General features: G+C 45.3%; 1 protein-coding gene across 1 annotated transcript in view; it reads right to left on the reverse strand.

Moving 5' to 3' along the window:
- The window catches only part of PTGFRN (prostaglandin F2 receptor inhibitor), a 78,155-nt gene that overhangs the window by 18,187 nt on the left and 43,194 nt on the right, over positions 1–16,774 (reverse strand). Inside the window, exon 5 of the mRNA XM_001103382.5 lies at positions 4,391–4,816. Coding sequence (XP_001103382.4) covers positions 4,391–4,816 — 426 coding nt within the window. The remainder of the gene's footprint in view (positions 1–4,390; positions 4,817–16,774) is intronic.

The following is a 16,774-nucleotide window of genomic DNA, read 5'->3' on the forward strand; positions in this document are numbered from 1 at the left end:
CAAGATGAGATTTTTACGTTAGATTTTTTGGAACACTTGTTCTAACAAACCGATTAGCAGAGCATATATATTATGAACTCTCTCCAGAACCACTGACTGCTGAGCTTCTACTGAGCCACCACAGTCTTTCTTGATTTTCCTGTGAGTTCGGTCATTCATTCACCAATTTAAACATGTATTTATTGAGAGCCTTCCATACTGCAGGTACTGGAAACATAACGGTGAATAAATAAATACAAAAATCCCTCCCTTTATATGCTAGTGAAGGAAGACAAATGAAATACACAAGTAAAATATATGGTATGGTTAGATGGTGATAAATGTTTAAGAGATGATAAGCAACCAAGGAAGAGAAAAAGCGTGGATTTGTATATGGAAGGAAGGTGTGTGTGCCGCAACTGTAAATAGAGAGATCAGGGACGTCCTCCCTGAGGAGGCAACATTTTAAAAAGAACCTGAGCTGGGTGTAGTGGCTCACGCCTATAATCTCAGTGATTAGAGAGGCTGAGGCGAGAGGACTGCGTGAGGTCAGGAGTTTGAGATCAACCTGGACAACATAGCAAGACCCTGTGTCTCTAAAAATAAAATTAAATAATTAGCCAGGCACAGAGCATGTGCCTATAGTCCCAGCTACTTGGGAGGCTTGAGCCCAGGAGTTTGAGGCAACAATGAGTTGTGATGGCGTCACTGTACTCCAGCCTGGGTGAGAGAGCCTCGGTGAGAGAGCAGGCCCAAGATTCTAAAAAAATAAAATTAAAATTAAAAATAAAATTAAATAAATAAAAAGGACCTGAAGGAGGTGAGGGAGCAAGTCCTATCTATCTTGGGAAGAGCATTCTAGGCTGATGGAACAGCAGGCAGAAAGCTACAAGCCAGGAGCACACCTGGTATATGTGAGGAGCCTGGAAGGGCAGAGTGGCTGGATGGAGTGGGTGCTGGGGAGGGTGCTAGGTGAGGCCAGAAGGTAATGGGACCAGTTGGTACAGAACACCTAAGACCACTTAGAGGATTCTGGGTTTTGCTCTGAGTGAGATGGGGAGGCTTTGAAGATTCAGAGCGGAGGAGTTTCAGGACCTGACTTATATTTAACAGGATTGTTCCAGCTGCCGTGTGCTAGGGCAGTGCAAGGAGACGAGCTGGGAGGCCAGGGATGTAATCCAGGCAAGGGTGGTGCCGTAAATGGCAGAGTGTGAAAAGTAGCCAGATTCTAAGTCAATTTTAAGAACGAGGAGTCCAGGATGAAGGTTTTGGGCTGAGCCACTAGAACAATGGTGCTGGAGGAGGCTGGGAGAAGAGAGCTGGCAGATGCGATGGGAAGCGTCCTTTTGAACAGAAATTTAAGATGCCTGTTAGTCAAATAGTGTCAAGAACGCAATGTAATATTGAGTCTGGAGTTCTGGAAAGACGTCCGGGGTAGACATGTAAATCTGCAGTCACTGGTGTCTAGGCGGTATTTAAATTCATGAGATTAGAGACATCACCAAGAAGGTGAGGTTAAATAGAAAAGAAGTCGAAGTCCAAGGACTATGTCCGAAGACTATGTCCTGAGGTAGTCTAATGTTCCAGGGTTCAAAAAATGAATAGAAGCCAGCAAAGGAGGCTGAGAAATAGCTAATAAAGTTGGAAGAACGCCCTGAGAAGGCAGTGTCCCACAAGCCAAGGGAAAAACCAAAGGATTCCCAGGAGGAGGGAATCACTTGTGTTAAATTCTGCTAAGTCAAATAAAATAACTGACAATAGGATTTTCCAATATGATGATTACTGGCCACCTTACCACAAGCAGCTGAGGGGAAAGCCTGATTCGAGTAGGTACCAGAGAGAATGGAAGGAGAAAAACTAGACACACTGAGTATGTATACATCAAATATTATTGTTATAAAAGGAAAAAGTAATAAGTAGACAAATGGGTGTCGGCAACAGAAAGATGGATGAAGAAGCAAGATCAAGATTAGCATAAAAAAGGTGGTGGCCTGGCACAGTGGGTCATGCCTGTAATTCTAGCACTTTGGGAGGCCAAGGCAGGAGGATCATTTGAGGCCAGGAGTTCAAGACCAGCCTGGACAACACACTGAGACCCTGTCTCTACTCCCACCCCCCAAAAAAATAGCCAGGCATGATGGTAATGGCCTGTAGTGCCTCTAAGTTCCAACTACTCGGGAGGCTGAGGTGGGATGATAACTTTAACCTACCTAGGAGGCTGAGGCTACAGTAAGCCATGATCATGACACTGCAAGTCAGCCTGGGTAACAGAGCAAGACCCTGTCTCAAAAATAATAATAATAATAATAAGCTGTATGTGGTGGTGAGCACCTGTAGTCCCAGCTGCTCAGGAGGCTAAGGTGGGAGGATCACTGGAGCCCAGGAGGTCGAGGCTGCAGTGAGCTACAATCACACCACTGCACTCCAGCCTGGGCAACAGAGTGAGACCTTGTCCCTAAAAACAAAACAAAACTAAAACAACAAAAAATACCACAACCCTCACTCCCCACCCCCTCTTAAAAACCCAAGGAAACCTGGATCTAACAGCACATTGACAGACCTATGGGAAAGGTCCAGAAGGGAGAGAATTACTGAAGACATAAGAGAGAGTAGCCATGGTCTAAGTAGTGAGAGCGGCTGGCCTCTGCCAGGTTGTATGCCGGGTGACCTGGTCTCAGCCCTGGGGCAGCGTGAATGAGTATTCTCCTGATTATTTCTACTTTTAGGAGAACAGGAAGCAGGGCCAACAGCTGAGAAAGAAGCTGTGGGAGGAGGTTTGCAGAGACAGAAGGTTGTATGCAGTAATCACTTAGGAGAGTGGGGAGATAAACAGACTAAGGAAATGCAGAATAATTCTCAGGCAGTGCTGAGAGCCCACTTGTCACAAGTGACCACTACTTTAAAGGGAGCCCAGTCAACATGTTTGAATGTTTCTCTCCAACCACATTAGCTCTGTGGGCACAGGTAGGGAGGCTGCAGAAAGCTGCCTTTGAACTGGGTTGTGGTTTGGCCAGAGTCTAATGCAAACTGAGAAAGGAAGGGAGCTAGGGGTGTATGCAAGGGAATGATTAAGACTGACTGGGAATTTAGGCTAGGTAACAGTAGGTGACCACATAACTTACCCCTACCTCCCAGCCTTAGCTCTGAGAATGAAAGAAGGTGCTATCATAATGTACACCAGTCCAGGTGTACGCTGGACTACAAATGGGCACCCTAGTGAGAGAGACATGAAGACACAATGGGAGTGAAGGATGATGTCAGGTGGTAGGATTAACAGAGTGTTGGCCCCAGTAGGATTCGGGGATTGTTGCTGGAGTACTAGAGGGAGTGGTGTAGAAAGACAGGAGATATGTTTAGAAAACAGGATGCTTGAAATTGAGACTGTGGAGGGGTTTCAGTTATCAGAAGGGAGACGGTCTAATGTAGCATATAAGCACGGGAGTGTAGGACCAAAATAGGATAGAGGACATGATGACTAGAGAGAGGAGGACAAGCAACTGAGAATGACAGGATTAACTATATTACAGTTCGCCACCTTGGCTGCACATGAAAATCACTATGGGAGCATTTAAAAATTCCAGTGCCCAGAATGCGTATACTTCAGACCAACTAAAATAGAATTTCTTGTGGGACCCACCCGATCTCATCTGATCTTGGAAGCTAAGCAGGGTCGAGCCTGGTTAATATTTGGATGGGAGAATTTCTAGTGGGACAAAGCACCAGCATTTTTTTTTTAAGTTCCTAGGGTGCTTCCAACTGTGACCCAGTGCTCTACACAGATACTGAAGTTAGCAAGATGGGAGCAGTGTCAGACAGAGTGGCCATGAAACAAACGCTCACATCTTCAAAGAACGAATGAAGGATCTAGGAGGCAACAGGCAATAGTAACGAGAAGAGGTGGTATGCTGTGATGATGACATGAGATTCGAAGCTAGATATTTTTAGGAGTGAGCAAAAACAGCCTGGAAGCTGCAGGGAGGATCAAGGAGGGCACCTGCCCCACCTCTAGGCCCAGTTATGAGAAGTGTGGGAAGAAAATGGGCACCACTTAGGTGGGCTCTGGGGGAAACTGTCCTCAGAGAGGTAACTTTCTCCAGGGGAAAGAGTATCCTCAGAGTCATCAGGTTCAACACAAGAAAGAGAAAAGGAACATTCAGAGGTAAAGTTCAGGAAACAAGAGACTTGGCTGATGACAGTGAGTTGGAGAGGGACCTCTCTGGGGCTTAGGGATAGAGGAGGGGTGATAGTGAGTCCAAAGAGGTGTAGCAGGTCGCATGGCGATCAATGTCCAGGACATACATTCCTAGTGTAAGTGACAATCTGCAGAGGGTGACTGTGCATCTGAAAACACACAGAGGCACGACTTAAGCGAAGACAAAACAAAAATGAATAACAAGAAAAAAGTTCCTACCTTCTAATGCCCAAAATATGTTAACGGGCTTGGAGAAGACATCCTTGCTTTTCACCCAGCTGTTGTTCCGCTGTTTGGTCCAGGCAGACACGACACAGTAATAATTGCCTCTGTCTTCCTCTGTAGTCCTTTGGATCCGGAAATTGAACGTGTCTGTATGTTCCTTAGAAAAAATAAAGTCTCCATCCTGGGCCCGCTGCTTGCTCCTGTCTCCGTATTTCAGCGTCCAGTCCCCATCCATGACTGCAAGCAGCTCGCTGGTCACCACGTCGTCGCTGCGCCGGTTCATCCTGTAGTACCACGAAACCGTGAATCGGACATTCGCCTCCCCACTCTTCGTGTCCACCACCCGGCATGCCAGTTCTGTGGGGTCATCCGCAAACCCGGGGACCTTGGAAGCATTCAGGTACACCTGGTAGTCTGGTTCTGAACAAGAGAGACAGAAAGGCCAGGATAGGAAAATAATTAGAGCAACGTAGCAAGAATTAGCAAAAGGAATGAGACGAGGACTGCTCTTGTTTGGACAATTAAAGGCTTCTCCTGCCAGACTACAGAGACAGAAATCAGTCATTGCATTGGATAGGATCCTATAACAGTGTTCTTGCAAAACCTGTAAAACACCACCTCTCATACCTCCCACCCCAAGAAAACCTCCCAAGGGCAGAAGCCCAATGTCCTCGGCCAAAGTCTTGATCTTTCCATGGCGCTGGGTCTGCTGTCAGTTTCCCCAAGAGGTTAAGGTCTTCTGAGAAGAATCTCTTAAGAAGGTCAGTGTTCACCCTCTACCAAGATTGCTCTGGAATGCCAAGCAAGACCACAGACCTCCAACGCCCCCACTGGAGCAGTACTGGAAAACCCCACCCAACACTAGGCCCATCAGTCTCATAGTGGCTCAGCTTCCGTCATCCTTGGCCATGCCCCAAATGCAAGGCCCTCAGGTCATCATTCCCCCTACATATTCCTGTCCTCATTTTACTGTTCCTCTGCCTTTTTCTGTGGAATCTGTGTTCAGTGGTCAGTAAGCACTCCCATCTCAAACTCTCCCACAGACATTCTTGCTACTGCCACATGTAACTCACCTGCGTCACTGTGAATCTGGCCCTAGCGGGCACCCTATGACCCTGCAGGGAAGGGTGGGGGGAAGCTAGCATTCTCCTGGCAATCCCTTTCCTCTGCCACAGTCCTGTTTTCACTGGGAGAAAAACCCCTCCCTCCTCTGGCTTCATTGCATCAATTTAATCCATCTGCACCTCCATGGTTCTGTCCTCCTTGGCCCCAAGGCTTCCTCCACACCTGCCAAGGAGCTGGTGTTGGAATCCTCTTGTGGTTTCCTCTCCTTTCCCCCAGCTCCTCTACACCTGATTACTTGAGGTTCTCCAGTCTCCACACAGTCTCACGCCACTGTGATGACCTGTTCGGGATGCTCTACAAACTTCCACTTATTCTTCAATGTCACCTGGGTCCCCAGAAGGGACGCCCTCTGTGCTCCCAGAAGCCATCTATGCACCCTTGGATGCCAGTTAGCCCACTCCACAATGACTCTTTGCTTACAGTCTCATCCTCAAGCTCCAAATACACTGCCTTTTATGCAGTAGGCACTCAGTAAATGTTTACTGCCTTAATGTTCAGGCTTTTAGAAAAGGCTACATTTTTCTTTTTCTTTTTTTTTTTCCTGGACAGAGTCTCACTGTGTATTCTACGTGGAGTGCAGTGGCGCCATCTCAGCTCACTGCAACTGCCTCCCAGGTTCAAGCATTTCTCATGCCTCAGCCAACCAAATAGCTGGGAATTCAGGCACACACCACCACACCCAGCTCATTTTTGCATTTTTTTAGTAGAGACAGGGTTTTGCCATGTTGGACAGGCTGGTCTCAAACTCCTGGCCTCAAGTGATCCGCCCACCTCAGCCTCCCAAAGTGCTGGGGTTAAGGAACGAGCCACCGCACCCGGCCTATAAAGGCTACACGTTTTTCTTCCATAGCACTTTGCCTTCTGGGAGAAAAATAACACTACCTAAACAGAACGTTCCATTTATCAACACTACCTTTATCTGCATCATCTTGATCAAAGTTTAGTTTTATTTAACATTGTTTTCATTTATGACATACAGATGACAAGCTGCTGAGGTCAAGGAACTTTTCTTGTGATTTACACTTCTAATGGAATTTATAACATCATGATTTCTCCAAGAATGATTCAGTGGGCCAGGAAATGGAAAGAACTCAAAATCCTAAATCCTCAAATGTCATATTCGCAAGTATTTAATTGCTTGCACCCATCCATGGGAGCACATTGTACTGTGATGTGGACACCGCAGAGAATCCACAGGCTGTGGGACTGCCAGGGCTAGAGAGGAATCCAGCGGCCATCCTGACTGCTCAATTTACAGGCTCGTGTGCTGTCACACTGCTAGGGGACATCCTGCTCCTGGGCATGGTGCTAACACACCACACCACACATCACCCTAGCAAAAACTGACCGAAAGACACACACCACCCAACTGTGCTTACATCATCATATGCAAAAGATAAGGAATGCTCAAATGACTCCACAACTAAACTTTCATGTCGAATTCTGGATGCAGCAATGTGGGTGCAGAGCAGGACAACTAAGTCCATCTCATGTGGAAAGGGCAGATTTGCACCAGCTGTGCACAGAGCAAGACTGCCCCAGGACACTGAACATCAACTATCTGCAGGCAGCAGCCAGCAGTGGCTGTTACACGGAGCCTCAAGTCCACTTCAAGCACAACGCATAAGACCCTTCCTGTGTGGCATGAGACTGTGTGAAGACTGGAGAACCATAACCCTGCACAGCAAACTGTGAGGCAGCAGAGAACAGTGGTGAGGCGATGAGGTCTGGAGTCAGACTGTGTTCAAAGCCTGGTTCTGCCCTTTACTTGCCATTGACCTTGGGTAGATTACGCAGATCTCTGGTGCCTCACCCATAAAAATGGCGACGAGAGTAACTAGCTCATAATGTTATTGTGAGGGTTAAGAGTTAAAATATACTGTACTTAAAATGCCTAGACTGATGACTGGTGTGTGTGTGTGTGTATATGCAGGTACACACATACTCATATATACAGACACGTGTATATATTTGTGATTATTATTCACAGTTCCCATTTCTGAGGGGAGACCTTTAAATAAGTTAGTGACTGGCCCACACAGCTCAAAAGTGGCAGATGGGAATGAAGCCCTACCAAGCCCTATCTTCTCCCACCTTTCAAGTGCATCCTTAGCTCACAGATGAACCAAACCTACTGTCTTCTAAACTTTGTATTTTCTAAGTTCCACTGACGGACATAGGATTTTTAGGAACGCTGAGTGCAGTGCTGCCATGACACTAAGTTACTGCCACAGGGAATCTGACCCAGACGACACCTCCCCGCAGGCCGTCGCCTCAGCCTCGCTGACCAGTGTGATCCAAAACACCATGAAGTTGCCTGTGGGGACTCCTCTTCTGTCTCCTCACAGGTGACAGACCCTTTGATCCTTCATGGTTTACTTCCACCCCCGTGCAGATCCTTTCAAAGTGGCACCTTTTCAAAGGCCGTCAAAATTATGATGAAAGACGCGAGATGCTCATGGCAGCATTATTCACAAGGGCCAAGATGTGGAATCAATCCGTGTCCATCAACAGATGAATGGATTAAAAAAATGGGGTATATATACACAATAGACTACTATTTAACCATAAAAAAAAGGACAAAATCCTGCCATTTGCAACAACACGGATGAACCTGGAGGACAGTGTTAAGTGAAATAAGCCAGGCACAGAAAGACAAATACCACATAATGTCACTCATATGTGGGAGCTCAAAAAGCTGAGCTCATAGAAACAGAGAGTACAATGGTGATTACCAGAGGCTGGGGGATGGGGAGGGGAGAATGCTAGGCAAAGGACGCAAAATTTCAGTTAGACTGAAGGAATAAGTTCCAGAAATCTATTGTACAACATTGTGACTATAGTTAATAACCATTTATTGTATACTTGGAAACTGCTAAGAGAATAGATCTTCAACATTCTCAGCACAAAAAATTATAAGTATATGAGGTAATGGATATGTTAATTAGCTTGATTTAGCCATTCAACAATGTATACATATTTCAAAACACCATGTGATACACCATAAACACATATAATTTTAATCTGTCAATGCAAAAAAAACATGTTCGAGTGACTTGACCCACCTATTAGTGGTCAGATCACAGAACACACAGAAAAGGGGTCAAAACTAGCTCCTGTGCCAACCACCTGGGCAGCTCTCTCTCTCCTCCCACTCCCTGGCCTGCTCACACCCCAAAGCTCACTGCCCCAGACATGAAAACCCAGCTCTTCCTTAGCCTCCAGACCCAAACGCTGGCCTCAGCTGAGGTCTGGGCATTCTGACCGGGCATCCATGGCATCTTAACCTCAGCATGCTCACAACCAAATTCACCTCACTCCACATCTGCCTCTGCAAACAAACACACACACACACACACACAGAGCGAGCAAGCAAGAGAGAGAGAGAGAGAGAGAGAGAGAGAGAGAGAGCTAAAACCTTGCTCCAAACACAGCCAGCCCCACCTCCAAACTTTTCAACAACCATTCCTGCTACCACATTCCTGCCATTCATTCTCAAGGTCGCTCAGTGTTAAAGGTGTGCCGTCTTCAACACTCTCCCTTCCCTTCCACCTCTCCACTCTGAGGGTTCTTAAGTCTCGCACATCCTACCTCCTCAGTGTCTCTTCCATTTCTTTGTTCCCAGGCCTGATGCAGAGTAGACACTTCATGAATATTTGCAAATAGAAGTAAAAACCTCATGAAGAACCCCTTCACCCCGGCCCTCACTCCCTCTAGCCAAGACTGTAATAACAACCTCCCAATGCCACCTGACATGACTGACATGACTGACATGACTGCTCGGGCATCTGCTCTATAAGCCTCCCGTGGCTTCTTCCCCCACCTACTGAGTTAAGAAAATGCTCCCCAGCCTGGCTTCAAGGCCCTCCACTGCATGCACCCAGCCGCAGCACCCACTGCCTTCTCAGCTCCACTCAGATAGCACCTCTCACCATTCCCTAGCTAATCCTATGCTTCCAGTTTCTCTGCCTGCCTTCCTGCTGTTCTGTCTGCCTCAGCACCTGGGCCACCTGCTCAGTAAGTAGTTCAAATAATCACTGAAGAGATGCTTTCATTCTACTCCATTCTCCACCCTGAAATGAATCTGTTTGAATCCTCCGTATCCAAACATAGCGGAATGAGAGTATGGGGGACTTGCACAATGTGTGCATCTAGCTATAGGAATTCCAGCTTGGAAGGAAAGAACAATCTCTTCATTGACCTCAACAGTTGGTCTCTTCATTGTCTCTTAAAACTAACCTTAGGCCTCAGAAAAGGAGGTCTCAGTTTTAATGCAAAGGCAAACAAAAACAAGTGGATTTTTGGCTTGTGAACTTATGAGGGGCAGGTTCATTTGAACTATCCACCAGCCTTGTAGGTCAACTTTAGACTTACACTCCTGGAGAAGATATGATTCCACCATGTCAGAATGGTAGGAGTAGGAGTGGGTTCTGATTTCTTCTTTGTTTTGGTGCATGGACAGAGATTGTCCTTTAACATTGTTTTACAATTTTAAAAATGGTTTGCAGAGATTGTGCCCTTCTTCAAGGCCTGTCATGTACACACCTCTTCTGTGCATCCTCTCCTACTCAACGGAGAATGCCTCCTTTGAACTCGCATGTCACACTCCTACTTCATATTCAACAAATCCCACCACCTGCCAAGCTCCCAGCTCTCTAAGGATTTTATGTGAATCCTGCCTTGAACTTTGGTTATTTGTATGTATGTCTTAGCGGCCTTCCACAGGACTCTTCCCAGGGCCAGGGACTGCCACCTTGATTCTCTGTACGTGCTGTGCATGCAGTGCCTTGTACATAAAAAATACTAACATACTGGCTGAATTGAACTAAATTTAATATTTTGCATTAAAATGTTCATTTTGGGCACAAGCATTTCACCACTGATTACTGCTACATTCTGCTTGATCTCATCAAGAAATCAGCTAAGAATGCAATGGTGGTTATGTTTAAAAACTGCTTATCATTAAAGATGCATACTAAAGTGTTGAACAGTGAAATGACATGATGTCTGGGATACACTTTATACTCTTCCAGAAGAAAACAGTGTGTGTCTGTGTGTGTGTGTGTCTGTGTGTGTCTGGTGTCTGGAATAGGGAAGAGAGATAAAATAAGATCAGCAAAATATTGATTATTGTTGAAGTTGGTGGTTATTTCTTCCCTGTGAATATTTGTAAATTTCTATTTTTGAAAGTTAAAAACAAACAACAACACACATTGTAAGCCCTCTCACAGAATACTGAGGCCAGTCCAAGTGCGGCATCACTGACGTTCTGAGAAGCAGGGATCTGCTCCCTAATCTGGATGCCAGGAAGGTGTCCGCTCATGTCCACACCATCTCTCAAGCGACACACAGACTCCAAAAGAGTGACCTCCCCAAAAGAAAGGCTTTAAAAATAATGGCTCATTAAACTCCTTTGTCACAACTTTCAAAACAATGAAAAGCTTTCAGAATCACTGGCTAATTTGTAAAAACAAGTATCGTGTGCCTACTATGTGCAGGAGCCTGATCTAGAGATTTTCATACAAAATACCTCCTTTTCCTCTCATGACAATTTTGTAAGGAAGGTAGTATTATCCCCATTTTACGATAATAATGCTAAACAACGAGCTTTTATCAAGGGCTTTCTATATGCCAGGCACCAAGCTATATACTTTCCTTGTGTTTTCAGTTAATCTCCATAACAACCTTATAAAATTGGTACTATTTTCATGTACACTTCCAATTGAAAAACAAACAAAAAGCAAAAATGAAGCCCAGAGGAGCTAAGTTAGAAGACTAAGGCCTTGCACAGTGTGTGAGAGCAGAATTACAGGACAGGCTTTGGCTCCATGGCCTGGCTCCTAGTATGATCAAATTGTGCAACCTCCTTACACACCCAGGTTATTAATCTTTCTCAAAGCCTGCCACGTCCCGGAAGACAAGAGTGATAACAACAGCTGAAGCACTAATCCTGAACTGTGTACAACAGGACCATGGTCTAATACCCCCTCTGACGCTTAGTTAACTTGGCACAGCTAATTACAGGAATGGCTGCATGCACCAGTTAAAAGAAACAGAAGGAGTACTCAGCCTCTGCTAATGACAGGGTTTTATTATTTTGAATTGGTAGGTACTTTAGAGGCAGCTAAAGCATATTGACCAATTGTCAAAATGACACCATGATCATCATTTGTGTAACAATTAAATATTCACCAACATTTAATGAGTGAAGGCTACAAATACGGAGCTATTGTTGTTGGGAGGGGGTGGGAGGGGGGACTCGTTACCTTACTGTGGCAGAACCATTATGAGGATGTATGGAGCACTAGCCATTTCAGAGCAATAATAATAACATTATTTGAATGCAACATCTATGCCCTGCACCCAAAGAAATACTCATGAAGGGCCAGGCACGGTGGCTCACACCTGTAATCCCAGCACTTTTGGGAGGCCAAGGTGGGCGGATCACCTGAAGTCAGGAGTTTGAGACCAGCCTGGCCAACACGGTGAAACCCCATCTCTACTGAAAATACAAAAAAAAAAAAAAAAAATTAGCCGGGTGTGGTGGTGGGTGCCTGTAGTCCCAGCTACTCAGGAGGCTAGGGCAGGAGAATCGCTTGAACCCGGGAGGCAGAGGTTGCAGTGAGCCAAGATTGCACCACTGCACTCCAGCCTGGGCGACAGAGCAAGACTCCGTCTCAAAAAAAAAAAAAAAGAAATACTCATGAAGTTTTTCTTTCTTCATCCTCATTTGCTCCTTCCAGAGAAGGAAAAGTGAATTACCAGCCTTGACGGGGAGGAAAAGGGCTGGATGTGGTCAGCTCAACACCTTTCTTTAGCTCCTCTTGGGAGCAGCTGCCTTTAGGACACACATGTTCCTAGTCCTCTACGCTGGGCTCCTCCGTGCCCTAAGGTCTTAACTGGTTAAGAACTTGGTGGGGAAGACCCTCAAACACAAACAAATCATCATCGCCACCACCAAGAAAATGCAGTGAGCATTTAAGAGCCAGGCACCATACTAAGCGCTTTATATGCATTTTCATATTAAACCAGGAAACCAAAACTTACTTGGAAATGTTCATCGACACACCCGAGGCAACATCCCTAGAAGGTGGTGAAGGAGGACTAACACAGGTCTCCTGACTCCAACACTTGGCCACGTGCTCTTCTGCCTTCCAGAATAATCCTGGACAGACAGCTGATAATAGTTATCCTTAAAAACCCTACAGGTCTAAATCTTATCTCCTATAAATGGCCCAGAACTCTAAAGTTTCTACCAAGTACTTAGCAGATTAACAGCTCCTTTTAAAGAAAATAATTACCTTCCTTGCTGGCGCACTGCTGAAGAGGGGCCAGTCCTTTAGTGGGGAAGAATGCAAATCAGGTTCTTAAGACTGAACAGCAGAACTCAACTCTGCCTCCTCCAGCTCTTATATCCAAAGCCTGTGGAACCCCTTCCAATTAACACCACAGAAGTCTGGTACTTCGGGCAGAGAGCTCAACCATGAACTGATTAGTATCCAACTCTTGCCAAAGGCTCATTTAAGACATCTGATAGCAGAAGGAGATGGCTTAATGTGCAGATTAACTAGCCATTCTGCTAGGTTCTCTGTTTTAGACATGTACTAAATTGGATCAACACAAAGCATCATTTGTCCCCCACAGTAATTCAGCTTCTTACAGAAACCCTTCACACACTTAAGATTTATGTCCTCAGCTTTTATAGAGGGTGGATATAAGAAACATCCATTTAAACAATCATTTAGGGCCTTTTGTAAAAGGACAGTTGAAAGCCCTGTCCATTATGTTTTCCAATGCCCCAAAATGAAAGAGCACATGATAAATTCAGTGCCAAGAGAAAGTTTGTCTCTCTGAGAGAGTTTATGTTTTCCTTCCTCAGAGGAGAACTGTATAATCACATCTTTTTTTTTTTTTTTGTCTCAACTCTTCAGAACTTCAGAGGCAATTTCAGTGCTCAAATATAATAACTAATTCATACCAACCACCTTGCAATATCTATTCTTCTTTTACCCTTTTGATCTTGATTTTATTTTTATGTTTCCTGCTTTAAATTGTACTTCATTTTGCAAGCCAACTTAAATCTTTTTTCTTTCCCTTCAAAGTAGGACATACACTCTAAGTAAAAGAGGTTTTTTCTCACCCTCTAAAAAATTATCATGATCCTCTCCATGGCTGCAAGTGCTCTGGACTTGCCAGACCCATTCACGTCATCGCCCTCTCTTCCTGCTTAGCACAGTGGAATTCTAGAAGGCCCCAATCAGCTTCAACCCCCTCACCTAGCTCAGTACACAAGCCCCAAGCAAATGAAGCCAAGAACTACCCAGCTCTTAGGACTATGCTCTGGAGTTTCAGGAGTGAAGCTGAGTCCCAAGGCCAAAAATATTTTCACATTGAACATTTAATGCATATAAGGTCCTTAGTCCAGTGCCTGGCACACAGTAGATAATAAATGGTAATTACTCTTTTTTTTTTTTTTTTTTGAGACGGAGTCTCGCTCTGTCGCCCAGGCTGGAGTATGGTGGCCGGATCTCAGCTCACTGCAAGCTCCGCCTCCTGGGTTCACGCCATTCTCCTGCCTCAGCCTCCCCAGTAGCTGGGACTACAGGCGCCCGCCACCTCGCCCGGCTATTTTGTATTTTTTAGTAGAGACGGGGTTTCACCGGGTTAGCCAGGATGGTCTCGATCTCCTGACCTCATGATCTCCCCGTCTCGGCCTCCCAAAGTGCTGGGATTACAGGCTTGAGCCACTGCGCCCGGCCGTAATTACTCATTTTAATCTGCCAAGTGGCAAAACTGAGTTTTGCAACTTACCTGTGTGGCAAACCAGCCCTCTCGAGAACTTTTCTGTGACAACAGTCCAGAGTTACACGACCTGAGACCACCTATATAAACAGAGTGCTTGGCAGGTTGTCTATCTTTTTTGGTCACTTCTCAATTACCTTATATTTGTCCCAAGTTGTATGTGGTACGGTATCCATATGCATATACGTGCACGTTACGTATCTAGAGACAACCATGGAGTGTCAGGCCAGGCTCACTGGCTTCTGGACAGAGTCCAGCGGGGAATTCTTTGAGAAGGACCTGCTGCTGTGCTCATGCCCTACCCGCTCCTGACAAGCGTCCAAGCAGCTGTAGTCGTCTGAGTCATAGGCACAGTGAAGGAGGAGAAGATTTAAGAGGAACACAAAAGAAGAACGCAATTGTTTTTCATACCACTCGCACTTTCGTTAGGTTTACTCAGGGGCAAATATCTCTGAATATCCTAGGAGTTGAACATTACTGCTTTCCTAGCAATTCTAATTCTCCTATGCACAAATTTTAACAAAATTCATGTGTGGGTACTGGTTTATTTACCCACTCAGCTAATATTTATTGAGTGCTTATTACGTGCAAAGCACCGGGGAAGATGCAGGTTCTATATCTGTTAGCATCAGTCAGGGAAAAGCACACTGATGACTTTCACAATGGTAGTGGCACTCCATAGGAAAACAAATGACAGGATCCTTTGGATAATAACTGAGACTCTTCCACAATTTAGTCTCTTTATTTCTTTTCACCCTCTGGAGAACACAGCTACCAACAAATCCCTTCCAGTTAAAGGAGCCCATTTCTCCCAGAGCTCCCCTCCAGTTGTCTGACAGTCCCTGCATTTCCCCCCGGGTATGCCGGGATCAATGCACAAGTACTTCAAAGAAGCCTCAAATTGGAGTGCAAGCAGCACTTTCAATGAAAAAAAAAAAAAAAAGTCCTCGAGCTGGGATTCAGAAGTTGAAGGGGGAGCGGGTACGGAGAGCCAGTGCTGGGATTTGACAGCACCATACAATACACCAAGGATCAGAGCTGTGAGACAAATTCAGCTCCAGAGATGAAAAATCTTCTTTTGGTGCTGACAACATCTGTTTTATTTTGAAGGTTGCTAAGGAGAGTTCTAGCTGGGCCAACATTGTTCCAGTTCAGTACTTCATAGTGACTTTCTTGCACGGGGTTCAGACGGCAGGAATAAAAAGCTCACCAGATAAACCCCGCTTCTTTCTTTTCAGATATCAAAGGATCACTTTGCTAACAGGGCTGATGAACACCCTGCCTCGTCTCCATCGGAATCGGATTGTCCCTTCTGCTTACTCTCATTGCTCTTCTCCCTGCCCCCGCTGTCTCCACTGGCCAACTCCCCATCTTTGCCAAATAAAGGCTTATTAGGGGGGAGAATAAAGAGAGTGAATATGCCACTAACCCAAAAGCAGATTTCCATGCAGAGATAAGGAAGAGATAAGTATGAGTTGAAGGTCACAGCAGAAGGATCAGACAAAGGAGGAAATGGTTTCCTGGCCTTTAAAGATCTGTTTTGCCTGCTAATAATCAGAGCAATGCCAAATGCCTTCATCAGGGCTCAGGCACTCATGGACAGTAGAGACAGCAAAATGGGGAAGAATGTGATGGTAGGCCTGTCCCATCTCTGTAATAATGGAGGTGGGGAGCGAAGCTTTCCACACCCCAGCTTGACCTCATCCCTCCTTTGATTACTTGCAATTATAAGGCATAACAAAAATTAGGAAAAGTTAGTGTACATTTTGCCGAGAGGGCAAACATTTAGGGAAAAAAGAGGTAGGGGAAGAGGAGCTTAGTATAAAATAAGAGGACATGCCAAAGATCTTCACATATACAGCAGGTTGTTATAAAATGGGTGGCAAGGTGGTCAACATTTGAGAGCCACGCTGCTCTTCCACTGGGGAAATTATAATCCGGAGTGAGAGCACCCACAAAACAAGCCAACAGAAGCAGGCGGGCCCTTTAGTTGTAACTGGTATATAAAGATATATTGTGGGATTCCAGGGTGTGACGTGAAAAAAAAAACAAAACACGCTTTCCAATAACTGAAGGAATTCTCTTTCTGCATTGGGCTTTGGAAAAGCACCAGCTCCTGCCAGGGAGCACCTAGGAGTCTAAGAGAAACAAACGAAGAATGGCAGCGTTCTCCCTCCAACAAAGATTCATTTCAAAGAGCCATTCAGCAGTGCCCTGACCCTGCAAATGTCGACAACAAAAGGAAACTATATACTCTCAAATGAGGGTATTGAGACAACTGAGGCCACATTATCTAAACATTTCCCTTGCCTGCCAGATTCTATTTCATCCCCAGCTTGAGATCTATCTGGGCCAAAGTATGCATGAACCAACAGAAATAATGTCAAAATAATGCAAAGTGCAGAGCCTCCTGAGATAACTCCTTCAGATAACTCCGAGGAGGGGTTAAGC

Source organism: Macaca mulatta, chromosome 1 (assembly GCF_049350105.2).
Source record: "Macaca mulatta isolate MMU2019108-1 chromosome 1, T2T-MMU8v2.0, whole genome shotgun sequence".
NCBI lineage: Eukaryota > Metazoa > Chordata > Mammalia > Primates > Cercopithecidae > Macaca > Macaca mulatta.